Source organism: Xyrauchen texanus, chromosome 22, assembly GCF_025860055.1.
Source record: "Xyrauchen texanus isolate HMW12.3.18 chromosome 22, RBS_HiC_50CHRs, whole genome shotgun sequence".
Classification (NCBI taxonomy): Eukaryota; Metazoa; Chordata; class Actinopteri; order Cypriniformes; family Catostomidae; genus Xyrauchen; species Xyrauchen texanus.
Window position 1 is genome coordinate 35,881,014 of NC_068297.1, and position 14,490 is coordinate 35,895,503.

Consider the following 14,490-nt stretch of genomic DNA (forward strand, 5'->3'; position numbering starts at 1 on the left):
TGGCACGTAAAAAAACACCTCCCGCTCCTGTGTCAGACCACGTACACGGCTCAGCGCGTGGCGTGATTTAAATTGGACCCCTAGTGTCGCTTCTCCGACACAATGTGGAGAGAGCGACAAAAGGGGAACATCTAGGTTACGAATGTAACCTCCGTTCCCCGATGGAGGGAACAAGACGTTGTGTCCTTCCCGGCCACATCGCCGAGCCGCTGTTTTTCCGGTTCCTCAGAAAAATCCTGAATGAACTCTAGTATTTGCCTCGCCTTTGTCCCCCGTATGTCCGGGGGCGGGGTATGCAAATACTAGCTGCCAACTTCTCATTGGCATTTTTTTCATAGATCAGAGGTATATTCGGTGCTCAAGAGAGACCCCTAGTGTCGCTTCTCCGACACAACGTCTAGTTCCCTCCATCGGGGAACAGAGGTTACGTTCGTAACGTTCGATTTGATACCAGGATAGGTATGGTTGCAGTTTTGTTTTTAGTTTGTAGACAAACTGGAGCAGTCATTGGAATTAGTTGCATTTGTCCCGAGAATCCTATTGTCTTTGCAAATTTTCCAGACAAGGGGAGATGTGAGGCATAATTTGAATTTACACACGTGTAAACTGCTCCTGTGTCTACTAGCATGGGTATGGCTTTTCCCTCTATTTTAACCTGTAGCATAGGTTCTTGATCAGCATTGGTTGTTAAAATTGGAAGCTGACTCTCCCCTGTAGGATTCTCTGGGCATCCCTAATAGCCTTGATTTGGACCTCCCCAAGGGTTTACTGGACCTTGAGATGGATCTCGAAAGGGTTGCTGCCTCTCCCCCCTCCATCACCAGGTGGTGGTTGCCATGGATTTAGGGGGCATTCATCTTTGTTATGTCCACTCTGTCCACATCCCCAGCACACTCTTGGAGGAAATCTTTTAAGTTTGCCTCTTCCTCTCTGTTCCCCTTGTGATGGTTTTCTTTTCCATCCCATCATATCTGGTTGTTGAGCATAAACATTGATGATGGGCGCAGGGACCTGGTGTGTATTTGTAGGGGTTGCTGTAAGTGGATTCAGCTGCATGTTTGGTTTTGGAGCATTTACAGGAGCCATTATTGTCATTTGTTCTGATTCTTCTTTTTTTACTGTAGCTTGAATCTTTTTCTTATGCTTATGTGTCAGTTCTTCAAGCTGTAACTGAGTTAGTTTTTTCTGCAGCTCTTTCTCTTGGTTTTTAGCTTTTGTTCATTTTTTCTGAAATGCTCTACTGCATGAGTCACATGGTCACAAAATTCCTTGTGTGTTTTGGAGGTTAAGCCGACCACGTCTTCCAGCTTGCTCTTTACAGCTTCTGGCATAGCATTTATCACAGCATTTCTAAACAATTTAGCCAGTAATGAGTCTCCTTCTGGATTCCCTTCAGTCTCTTGCTTCCATTTGTTTAGTTGTTTCTGAACATATGTGATTGGGTTTCCCCCAGCTGTTCCCCTTTTAATGCTTTAGGGTCCACTCTGGTTGGATAGTCAGCACGCATTGCCTGCCACACTGCTGGACGGTATGCATCAAAAACTGTTCCATCCATGTAATAAGAGTCCACAGCTCTCTCCAAACCAGATGCTTGAAGGATTTTCTCCATATCTGCTCCTCCTACAATTTTTGCCAGGAGTGCTTTAATGTCCCCCACAGATAACAGTTTGCCCATTGTTTGTTCTTTAAACACTCTAATCCACTTCCCAGCCCCCTCATGGATGTTAGAGAGTCGAGTGACCAGCCCCTCAAGGTCCTGTGTAGCCCAAGGCACATAATGTCCCTGTGTACCTTTAATTAAAATCAGCCGTCTAAGCCTTCCTCGTTCTCTCCCCTGTACCCACCTTCCTCCATCAAATGATGTCTCCTCTTCACTTTCTATATCCCTACTATCTAATAGTCTACTTAAATTTCTCATCAATTTGTCTGTGTCTCGTATTAATTTATTAGTTTCTTTCATTCTTTTATGTATTTGTGCTTCTATTACTTGCACTTCTGCTTCAACCTCCTCCTCTTCTTCTGTTCTCACTTGCCCTAATGGTTCTTGTTCACATAGAGTATCTTTATCATATTTCAATTTTATTTTCTCTAAAGCTGCTGTACTGGTTCATAACAGTCTAATGGCAAGCTTTTCTCACTTCTTCTGAACTCTCTTTTTTCCTTCGGTCTGACTCCCAGTCTTGTTTGGCTTTCTTTTTCTAACTCCACATGTCCCTCCATCTGCATTTCTCCTAGAACCTCTACAGTTCCCTTGAGCATTGGGAACTGACCTTCTGAGGGCACATATGGCGGTGGTTTGACAAGTACCTCGTCTCCTTTTTTACTTATCTCTTTTTCGGCATCCTTCAATATTTTCCTAGCCTGTCTTCAGATAATTTTCTCCTTCTGTTTTGAACAATGCTAGCACTTCTCTCTCCCTTTCTCTTTTTGCTTCTCTCTTTTTTTTTTTTGTTACTCTTATCTTTAGTTTTGTAGTTTTTTTATCAATGTTTCCATTTCCTCACACAAGGATACATCAAATGTCCCTTCCTTTGGCCATTTTGTCATCAAATCTTTGGTTCTTTTTTGCCATTTGTTTGAGAGTTTATCTATAAGTTCTTTACACAATGGATATTTTAATCCTAATATGTCCACAGGAGTGGCTGCCATAATTATACCTTATGTATTATGACAACACTTATCTTTAATACAACCTTTGTTTAAAATCCAATTATTTAGTTGAATTTAGTTTATTGCAAAACACTGGAGTCAAAGTTTTTTCTCAGATAATGTAATTTCCCAAATGAAATTCAAGTACTATATTGATTTTGTATGAAGTTAAATACTTGTCTTTGCTTCATTCTAATTAGGAGTTTTGACCAGTCAACAATTGCTTTTTCTCACTTTAGCTTATCTTACACCAAGCTTCACCAAAGTTAATTTTTACCTTCCATGCACATTTTTACAGTCATGTTGTCTTACAGTTTGTATTATTTTTCCCTCTTGTTAATTTATACTGTATTACTCTTTTGCCTCATATATTGATGGAAGCTTGAAAATAGGTCTAAATAGATTTTCTTTGCTATAATTTGTATATATTCTCTTTGTTAGTTTTGTATTAAAGACTGAGTTTTTCTATCTGGATTACAAATGTTGCAACTTTGTAAATTTGTCAAACAACCAACAAAGCCAAGATTTCTGTTAACCAAGGAAATTCCTTTCCAAAGTGTCACGAGACATCCCAACATCCATTCAACATATAAAATATTTTTATGAGGAATATTTTTAATTCCTCAACCTATGAGGAATATTTTTAATTCCTCAACCTATGAGGGATATTTTTACTTCCTCAACCAATGAGGGATATTTTTACTTCCTCAACCAATGAGGAATATTTTAATGTTATACTTCAAGGCCCACTTAACATTTAGAAAATTGATCATTGCATGCAATTATTTCTTCTGGAATAAAAAGCCTTTATTTATTTTTAATTTTCCTTATTTAAAATTGGAAGAGCTTTTAGAGTGTTCCACCACCACAAGTAAACTGGCAAGCAACACAAAATTCATAAGCAAATTGCTTACCTTTTTCGGTGGCCACCGTTTATTGTGTTGCTTGGCCAGTCAACGTGCTGCTGTGGTCACTCCTGCCCTGTTCCGTCCCATCTGGGTTGCCATTTGTTGTGGTTTCTCTCGTTCTGTCAAGAATCACTCTCAAATTCTTAGGTTTTGATGCCAGAAAATTAGACTTTATTATTAGTAACAAACAAAGCCGAGTCAATCTGCAGAGCAACTAACATGTCTTGAGTTTGCACCCGCTTACATAGGTCTCACAAGGCATGGCTAAAATAACCCATATCCTGTTTCTATCATGTTTTGAGCAGAAAAAGATCTTTGGGGCCCCAACCGATCTTCTTTATCATTAAACCAGAAGGCTTCAGTTACATCCTGTGAGCAATTTTCACACTATGTAAAAACACTTTACTAAGAGGGGGCCTCATCATATATCTTCGTTAGCTTCAACAGAAGTAAATAGGAAACATCTGCAAGCCATTTATGTGTGAGTGTCCATGTACCTTTAAACCTTCATGTTTAAGACACATGAAATATATGAAATCGAATAAAACCATACACGTTTGTTCTGCAAACAGTGGGTTTGTGAAGTCAGATTGGGGTGATATAATTATTTATGTAAATGTACTGAGATACTCCATTAAAAAATGTAGGCACCATAGTTTGAATGTAAAAGTGTAAATGTAAAAAGGCAACATAAATCAGATTAAGGAGAACATAATGAAATGTTGATTGTTCAAATTATTTTACTCATATAATAACAATTGTACAAATAATAAAGCAACTATACAACACTGCAACAATCCTAAACAGAGAAAATAGTCAAATGAATGCAGACAACATGTTAGAAACAGTACAGTAAACTAGGATTAGCCTCTCTGTTACAGTTGGTATGATCAAGATACGAGCATGTGGGGCAGAGAAACTGCTGCCCTCTCGAACATCCCAATGGAAATATTTGGTCAAAAATGGTAGTGCAATGAGCCCACATTGAGATGAAAAGGTACCAAATGTAACTTTAATGTGCACCAGCAGTCCTACAGATTGCAAACATGGTGACCACTATTGATAAACTTGTATGTAAGAGCGTGTTGTTTCTATTGCAAATTCACACATACAGACCATCAAACAAGTTGGTGCTGACAAGCTAAACGTAAAAATTTGATTGAAAATGTTTTGTATGATGAAAAATCGTATGTCTAAAACCCTTGACTCTCTATTTTTCCCATATATAGCCTACTTTTTTGTTCTTATTTTGCATAATAGGGGGATAGGGGGGTGCATACAGTAGCATGGATACATTTGGCATGTTTTCTCAGAATGTTATCTTGTCACTGTGTATTACATTTTGTTAAGTTTGAATTTTTCACTCAAAATATACAGGACATTTAGTAGTTAGAAATATATATATATATATATATATATAAAAAATATATATATATATATTATAGGGCCAACAAGAAACAGATTTTTCCACTTTTTGAGTATATACTCAGAATGACACCATACATAAATATATCCAATTTGGTGATAATATCTCAATCTGTTCAAAAGTTATATCCATTGTTATAAATGTGGCCACACCCACTACGTTTTGGCATACCGTTTGATGATGAAAAGTAAAACATTCCTTTGATAACTTTTTACATTGGGACTCTGCTGAATCTTTCTTCAATGGTTTGGTTCTGATTGGGCTAATGGCCTACAACTAGTTTGAGAATGTAGTTTTTTTAAATAATCTGAAGTATTGAATAATTGTTTTATTTCAATGGTACTTGAGGCAAAAATTGTTTAGAATGAGGAGATCTACAGTATGGAATGAATAAACAGTTTCTTTGTGAAAAATAGGGGTATACAACAAATAACCTGCATGTAAAACACCATAGCACCTCCCGGTGGCCAGTTTCTATCCAATTTTGCACAAACCTCTTGGGTCAAGAGATAAATAGGTTTACCAAGTTTAGTTCCGATTGGCCTAATTTTACCCTACATGCTCATAGACCTTGATGGCACCTTGGACAAAGACAGTGCATGCAAAATTTGAAGTCGTTCAGACCAACGGTTTTTTTATTTTTATTATTGCACCACCAAGAGGCAAAGGTGTGCAACGTTTTTTGTGTGAACTCACCATGAGCCCATACATACATTTACCAAATTTGGTGATAATATCTCAATCTGTTCAAAACATAACAGTTTTAGTAAATTGGACATGCCCACTACGAATCATTCTGCACTGGTTTGGTTCCGATCAGGCAAACGGCCAAGGATGAGATTTTTTTTCAAACAATCAAAAATAGCAGGAAAGCGAAGGGGTGGAGAAAACTTCTGGCAGGGGGTTAAACTCTGTGGCATGACACAACGAATCAGAGGAAACAAGGAATTTGTTTTTAGCCCTTACGGTTCAAGATTTATGGCCCAAAATTTGATCTTTTTTGTTTTGTTCACAATAGTGCCAACTAGTCTCTGAAGGATGTGTCTGTTCGCCTGAGTAGTGGGGGGGATTTGGAACCATCCTGCCAAGTTTGGAATCTCTGCGACTTAAGGTCTCTGATGCCCAGACACTTTTATGGCAGAATATTTTTTTTTTATAAAAATACGAATAATAAGATGAAAATAGGAACAAATACCTTCGGTGCTTGGACTCCTAAAATTTCAGAAGAAATTGTCAGTATAAAAACTTTATTCAAATAATTTTATATGCATTCATATACTCATTAAAGCTATAGAATTGAAAGGATTTCTTATCCTGTGGCTCTCTCTGGTGGACAAAAATAGTATTAAGCTTTCATAAGTCATAAATGGCTGATTATTTAAAATTTGCTGTTATCCCTCGTTCATCATAAATCAATGTAAATTTCATTTTTATGATTCCTCAGAATGTCCTGTTTTCCATATTTACACAGTTTTGTGAAGTTTGGCATTTGTGCCAACAAGATACAGGACTATTAGTCATAATGGGCCACATGAGTCAAATATATCGGATTGTATCTTTTAGACGATTTAATAGATCAAAATTATTTCGATATCTTTTTGCAGGCATGTGTCCAACTGATATTGTAGGATATGTTAGCCTTTGGCCTTTATAAGACGCATACCAATTTTAACTTCATTGATCATACTGTTGCGGAGTTATTAGCATTTTTTAGTTGTAAGGCCTTTACAAACATGTAAAATGGAATTCGTTTTATTTAGCAAGCATGAACTAGATCATAGATGGAAAAGACAATTAACAGCAAATGCAGGTAATTTACTATGGAAATGTATGGTTTTTAAAGCTTCTTAACAGTTATAGTGCCACCTATTGTCCAATCTCCATAAAAGTTTGTATGCTTCTTTAGAATGACATGTTGCATGTGCTCACCTACTTTCCTGAAGTTTTGACTTTTCATTTAGGATTTATAGGCTTTTGTGTATATTGTGCCACGCCCATTTTTTAAATGACCCTGTTATAGCTATCCAAATGTAAAGTTCCCAATTGTTTTGATAACTATTGATGTAGAGAGTCCAGAGAATTGTTCTGCATTAGTTTTATTGAGTTTGAGCTAAAAACCTAGGACTAGTTTGCAAAAGTATGTTTTTTACATAATTGTGAATATTTAATGAACAATTTGATTGACAGCAGTGCTAGTTGAGGCAAAGTTGTTCAGAATGTGGAGATCTAAGATAAGATATGCATATTGTGTCTATGTGTTAAAGTCAGCGTGATTACTGAGACTTAAAATTCGTTAGCACCACTCTGTGTCCGATTTCTTTCAAATTTGTCACAGGGCTAGGGGTCAAACAAACCCACCTAGTTTTGTGCCGATCGGCATCCATTAACTTTGTCTAATAGGTGCCAAACTTCACTGGCCGATGGAGGCCATGTTTTTTTTAGATATCCTCATAGACATTCATGACACTGCATGCTGATTTTCAACTCAATCAGATTAATGGTCTGGAAGAAAACCACCAGAGAGCGGTCTGGATAGTGCACTAAATTCACTAATTCTAAGAACACATGGGCGTGATCCTCAAATGGATGGTCCCCTTGCTTGAGAAGCAGGATACGGACAGCCGCTAGATCCATGTTCTTCTGTAACAGAGGACACAGGAGGATGTTCCCTAATTTTTGACAGACATACTTAGGTTTGGAATAAAGTAGAGCGAGGGGTCCTTATTATGGTAGGCAAGTATTGGTGGTGTTTTGAGGTGAACGTGTGTTACCTCTCTGAAAACCATCATTCAATACAGACTTTAGTTGGTATATATTCTGCCTTTTTATGATGGTTAGATTGAGAATAAATCCTATTTTGAGGTTCTGAGGATTTGCATGAATTTCACTGCCAAGACTCTATGCCTGGTGTATCTGTGAAGGTTGCACAACGGAGGTAGTAGCAGATCTAAGGATTTGTACAACAAGGTCTAGGGAGACCAGGTAAGCTGGAATCCTTCCACCACTCAGACTGTTGACTGAGGAGCTAATTTCCCTGACGAAGTCCTGCTTTAGATCTCTAATGATACACGCATAAGTTATGTCTTCTACAGTCCCTAAAGAGTGCAAAGTTTTATTGAAAAGAGCGGAGTACAAATTTACAGTGACTATAGTAGCCTGGAGGGTTTTACCCAGACACTGTAATTGTTCTTGGAGTCTCTGCTGGAATTCTGGATGATGACGACTTGACCACCTGAGGCTGGCAAACGTTTTTCTGGACCAAGTGGTCTCGGTGTGTCAACCTGAGCCCATGTGTCCGTGATGGCAGTCAATGAGAGGAGCCAGTCAGTCAGTAGGTCCCGACCAATTAACAGTGGTTTCGTATTTATGGGACATAATTAAACAGGGTGTACTAGCATCATCCCTTGAAAGATAATGTCAATCCAGGCCCGTTTTGTGATAGATGACCTAACTTGCATGCTTACGTTGCTTTGCTCCATCCACCTCTGCGAATGTGTTAGAACCCATTATTTCGATTCAGCTGATGCACCCCACTGCTACTACTGACGTATATATGTGTTGGGTGTTTTATGGACAAGGTCGCCCAAAAAGCTCAGAAAAGGAAGGTGTGGCGTATTAGGAGTGACTGTTTTGCGAAGCAACTTGGGCTCCCCTGTTCACCAACCTACAAAGTAAACTTTGGTGTTAATGGGATGGGATACAAGTCATTGATGGGGTTTTAGCGCAGTGTTCCTTTGAGGAGTTGATGGATGAGTGTCAAGCTGTGTTCCTAACTCCATCAAGCATCTCCTTATATCCTCCATTTCCCTTCTCATATCTCGTTCTCTGAGGGGGTTTGAACCCTTGTCTACCCATTCACCTTCTTGTTTGGGTTTTTGTTCAAATTATATATATATATATATATATAAAAAACCATTAAAAGAGTATATTTCTCTAAAAGAGTGGCACAAACGGTGAAGTGTCTTTTTCAAGATGTCTTTCCGTTTGTGTGTGTTTCCTGGTTGCGGTCGTTCTCTCTCCCCGTCTGATGGCCACGATCACTGCCTCTTGTGTCTGGGTGCTACCCACGCAGAATCAGTGTTCGTGGATGGTTCATGTTCTCACTGCAAGAGCATGCCCATGGCTACGTTGCGGTCGCGCCTCGCACTCGTAAGAGCGACTCGGTCCTTCTACCTACGGGTATGAGGCGGTGTCCGCTAGTGCTGGGGGCGATATGGGGACCTCAGTGGGAGCCTCTCCGCCGGGTACAACCCCACAAACCTCCCACTCCCCGACACGCTCGTATGCTCCAACCGAACGCTGGGGCGCGGTTGCCGGTTCGCTTCATAGCAGACCCGCGATCCCTTTCGGAGCGCCTGACGATGATGAGATCTCGATCGCGGCATCGGATAGCGGGTTTGTCATGTCTGATGCTGAAGAGGCCGGGTCTCCAGGCACGTCGTGGTCACGACAGATGCCTCCCAATGGGGCTGGGGCACCATGTGCAGCAGGCACTCAGTCGCCGGCCCTTGGACAGGCCCGCGACTGCATTGGCACATCAACTGCCTCGAGTTGCTGGCAGTACTACTTGACCTGAGGAGGCTTTTGCCGTTGATCCGGGGCAAGCACGTGTTCCTCCGGATGGACAACACAGCCGCAGCGGCATATATCAACCGCCAAGGCGGTCTACGCTCTCGCCGCTTGTTACAACTTGCCTGCCGTCTCCTCCTTTGGAGTCAGCACCGACTCAAGTCGCTGCGGGCCACTCACATCCCAGGTTACCTCAACAGCACAGCGGACGCGCAGTCGCAGCAGGTTACATCCAGGGGAGAGTGGAGGCTCCACCCCCAGGTGGTTCAGCTGATCTGGAGTCGATTCGCCCAAGCGCAGGTAGACCTGTTTGCTTCCCCGTAATACTCCCATTGCCCACTTTGGTACTTTCTGACCGAGGCCCCCCTGGCGAATTCCCCTGAGGAAGGACCTTCTTTCTCAAGGTCAGTGAACCATCTGGCACCCACGACCAGACCTCTGGAATCTCCATGTCTGGCCCTTGGACGGGACGCGGTAGACTTAGGTGGCCTACCACGCGCGGTGGACACGATCACTCAGGCGAGAGCCCCCTCAACGAGGCGTCTTTACGACGAAGTGGCGTCTGTTTGCTCAGTGGTGTTCTTCCCGTGGTGAAGACCCCCAGAGATGCGCAGTTGGATCAGTGCTTTCCTTTCTGCAGGAAAGGTTGGAGGGAAGCACGATTTGATCATCAGGTTCCTGAGAGGCGCGAGGAGGTTAAACCTCCCCAGGTTTAACCTCCTCGTTCCCTCGTGGGACCTCTCCGTGGTCCTTCGGGGCATTCGGGGAGCTCCCTTCGAGCCACTTGAGTCAGCAGAGCTAAAGGCGCTCTCTCTGAAGACCGCCCTCCTGACAGCGCTCACCTACATCAAGAGGGTAGGAGACCTGCAGGCGTTCTCTGTTAGCGAACTGTGCCTAGAGTTTGGTCCGGCTTACTCTCATGTCATCCTGAGACCCCGACCGGGCTATGTGCCCAAGGTTACCATGGCCCCCTTTAGGGATCAAGTGGTGAACCTGCAAGTGCTGCCCCTGGAGGAGGCAGACCCAACCTTTATGTTGCTGTGTCCGGTGCGTGCTCTTCGCATCTACTTGGACCGCACGTAGAGCTTTAGAAGCTCCGAGCAGCTCTTTGTTTGCTTTGGCGGACAGCGGAAGGGAAGCGCTGTCTCCAAACAGAGGATCGCCCACTGGGTCGTCGATGCCATCACGATGGCATACCACGCCCAGCACGTGCCACCCCCTGCTGGCCTACGAGCCCATTCTACCAGGGGTGTTGCGGCTTCATGGGCGTTGTCCCATGGCGCCTCTCTAGCAGAAATATGTAGAGCCGCGGGTTGGGCAACACCTAACACCTTTGCGAGGTTCTATAACCTCAGGGTTGAACCAGTTTCGTCCCGTGTGTTATCAGGTGACACAAACAGGTAAGATTGGGTCAGCTGGCTGGGTGTATTGCTTGTGCATAGCGCCTTTCCCCTCCCTTGAGGTGAAGACGTGCGCTCTTTTTCTCAGTTGAGTTTGCAGGAATGTGAACCCTGGACGTATATCCTCCCTAGCCTAGCGGCCGTCGAGTCTTCGGAGAGGCTCGCTGGTGCCCCGGTACGGGCGTCACTAGGCCCCCGTACTGAGGTAAGTGCTCCACATGTGCTGGTTGCCCCCTTCAGCAACCCTGTGTGATGTATATCCCGCAAAATGGTTTCCCTACCGGCAAACCACGTCTTCCTTGGACAGATGGCCCTCTGCCCTGGGTCGCCGTGTTTGTAGTAACCCCTCCCCACCTTTGGGTAGGGTCTACCACGACGCCGTTCCACACGATGTGCTTCCGCTGCTAGCCGGTAAGACCGTGTGTGTATTCCACCTAACCTCCCCCCTTCTCGGGGCCGGTGTCCTCCTCTTTGGAGGGACACCCCCCAGCTTGGTCCATGTATATTTGGACCCCAGCTGAATGATTTCGTTCCTTTTACAGGGGAGAAAAATAGAGAGAAGGCCCCGGCTGGGCCAGCCAGTCCTTATACTTCTGAGCAGTTAGCTGTTCACCCTAGGTGCAGGGGACCGCTTCATGCCTTCTAGTGTGTTGGGGGTAGTTATGCGACGGCTTGCTGCGCTGGCTATGAGGCACATAGAGGTTTGCCCGTCTCGCACCGCTTGTCTGCGTAACTCGGTTTAGCTCTGTGGCGTTTTCCATGGGACCCCTAGTGTCAACTCAGCAACACAACGTTGACTGAGTGACAGATGGGGAACGTCTCGGTTAGTGACGTAACCGCCATTCCCTGATGGAGGGAACGAGACGTTGTGTTCCCGCTAGCCACAATACTGAACCATCCGCTGAAAGCGCCGGGTCTTTGGCTCGGCTCCTCAGTGCGATACCTGATGTGTATTTGCAGCATCACTCCTTTTATACCTGTATGTCCGGGGGAGTGGCATGCAAATTTCACACGCCATTTCTCATTGGCCTTTTCTCACAATCAGAGATGGCCGTGCTCCGCAGGAGCGACCCCTAGTGTCAACTCAGCAACACAACGTGTCATCAGTAACCGAGACGTTTATCATCCAGTGATGGCTAGAGAAAATAATATATGTCCTTTGATAAAAAATGTAGGTTGAATTTAATGGAAAACTATTCAAGTTGCACTCTGTGGCACATTTTTGAACAGCCTACAGAGTTGTAGCTGGGTGCCTCCAAAGTCTTTTTAGTAAGTCACTTCACTCGGCGGCCATCTTAGGAGTGCTCCCTGGCAGTCTGGGCAGCTAGTTTCTATGTAAACAAGCAGCACAGAAGTGCTGATACTATCTACATGAATTGGGAAAGACTGAAATCTCCTAAACGGATGGTCAAGATCAGCAGTAAAATATTACAACATTGGTATCATAATTGTGCTTGTTTACCTCATATTACGCACACACAAAAATAATAATAAAAAAAGCTTATTGTAATGTCTGCTTTTTGTGTTTTTCAGGAGTGGCAAAATAAGAACACTTAATGCCTAGAGGAGGACAAGCAATGCAACTTTGGGCCATGCTGATCTCTAAAGGAAATATTTATGACACCTAAACATACAGTATGCCACAAAAAAAACCTTCAGGCTCAGAGGGAGATGTGTGTATGACAAAATTAAAAGAATCACTTTGTTAAACCTCTCCATTTAAAAATTGGCTGGTTAACGACCTTTTATCTTTTAGTAGAGAACATGCTGGAAATGAAAGGCTGGATGGACGGGTGATACATTTGCATAACAAACATAAATCATTGGTGAAGGCACTCATCTCACATGAGCAAATGTTTTTAGAAGCTATTGTAAAGTGTTAACCTGATCAGATATCTGTTACCCTGCCAATATAGTCTTAGTTACAAAGAGATTAAATCCTTTTCTTTGTTTGTCTTTGTTTCTGGCATTTTAATTTAATGTCTGCTCTATATAAAAGTCTTGCTATAAAGCAATATCACAAATTTCCATCATTTTATTATTTTATGTCTTTGTTCCACTATAAAGCTGTCTGGCTTCTTTATTTCCCTTTCTTTTGCATAAAGATATTTTCATTTTGGCCTATGATGGTCTTTTTTGCCTGACTCTGAATATATGTGTTTGAGCAATAATGTGCTGAACAGTCAATTGCATATGGAAGCAGCAGTTGGACATGGATAAATAATATACCCACAGCCCATTTGCTGTCTTTGTTTTCTTTCAAAGTCTTATAGCAATATGCGGACCCCACCTCAATACTCTATATAATATATAATTAGCATATTATAATTTACAGTAAACAATACTAGTTATTATGAGATTACTATATAGTTTATTATTTACACTAGTTTTTATTTACACTATTTGCACTAAGTGTAAATATCACCTGCACACTGATTGGCTATTTGCTCTCAAATAGACTAGTGGAAACACTGAAACTAGCCTAAAGACTAATTGCAACTCCAAATGTTGCTTAAATGGTATATGGTACTTTTGCCACGTTTTTTTTCTCTCTCCCTGTTTCCTGACTTCACTCTTAATATTTCATTTAATACTACTTATAAATAATAATTATATTATTTTATATAATTATAATAATTATATATATAATATAATAATTATATATATGTGGCAGGGCGGAGGGCGGGGCCATATTTCCCGTATTTGGCTAATCAGGCCTCTGAGGTTTAAAGGTCGACTGCAGAGTATCGTGCGGGAGAGAGAGATCGTTAGCGGACATGTCCGTCATGTGTGTGTTTATGTCTTCTTTTAAGTTTCTCATTAAACTATTATTTATATTGAAAAGCCGGTTCTCGCCTCCTTTCCATTGAATACCTTTACACTGATGCCGAAACCCGGGAAGGAGGAGGCGAGAACCGGCTTTTCAATATAAATATTGAACCCCTAATAATTATAATAAAAGTCCTAGCAAAAACATTAGGTTTCTAGCCCTTTGGGCTTGAAACCCTAATAATAAGAATAAAAACTCTAGCAAAAACAATAGGTTTCGAGCCCTGTGGTCTTGAACCCCTATTAATAATAAAAATACTAGCAAAAACAAAAGGTTTCTAGCCCTTCGGGCTTGAACCCCTAATAATAATAATAATAATAATAATAAAAACCTTAGCTAAAACAAAAGGTTTCTAGCTCTTTAGGCTTGAACCCCTAATAATAATAATAATAATAATCCTAGCAAAAACAATAGGTTTCCAGCCCTTTGGGATTGAACCCCTAATAATAATAAAAATCTTAGCAATTACAATAGGGTTTCTAGCTTTCGGGCTTGAACCCCTAATAATAATAATAATAATCCTAGCAAAAACAATAGGTTTCCAGCCCTTCGGGATTGAACCCCTAAAAATAATAAAAATCTTAACAATTACAATAGGGTTTCTAGCTTTCGGGCTTGAACCCCTAATAATAATAAAAATCTTAGCAAAAACAATAGGTTTTCTAGCCCTTCGGGCTTGGACCCCTAATAATAATAAAAATCTTAGCA

General features: G+C 41.7%; 1 protein-coding gene across 2 annotated transcripts in view; it reads left to right on the forward strand.

Annotated features, from left to right (window-relative positions):
* kif6 (kinesin family member 6) overlaps nt 1–13,178 on the forward strand; it is a 482,085-nt gene extending 468,907 nt beyond the window's left edge. For both annotated transcript variants that reach the window (XM_052153424.1, XM_052153425.1), the window contains one exon: nt 12,486–13,178. In XM_052153424.1, the coding sequence (XP_052009384.1) occupies nt 12,486–12,499 (14 nt within the window). In that variant the 3' untranslated portion in view covers nt 12,500–13,178. The remainder of the gene's footprint in view (nt 1–12,485) is intronic.
* Nucleotides 13,179–14,490: the final 1,312 nt, after the last annotated feature.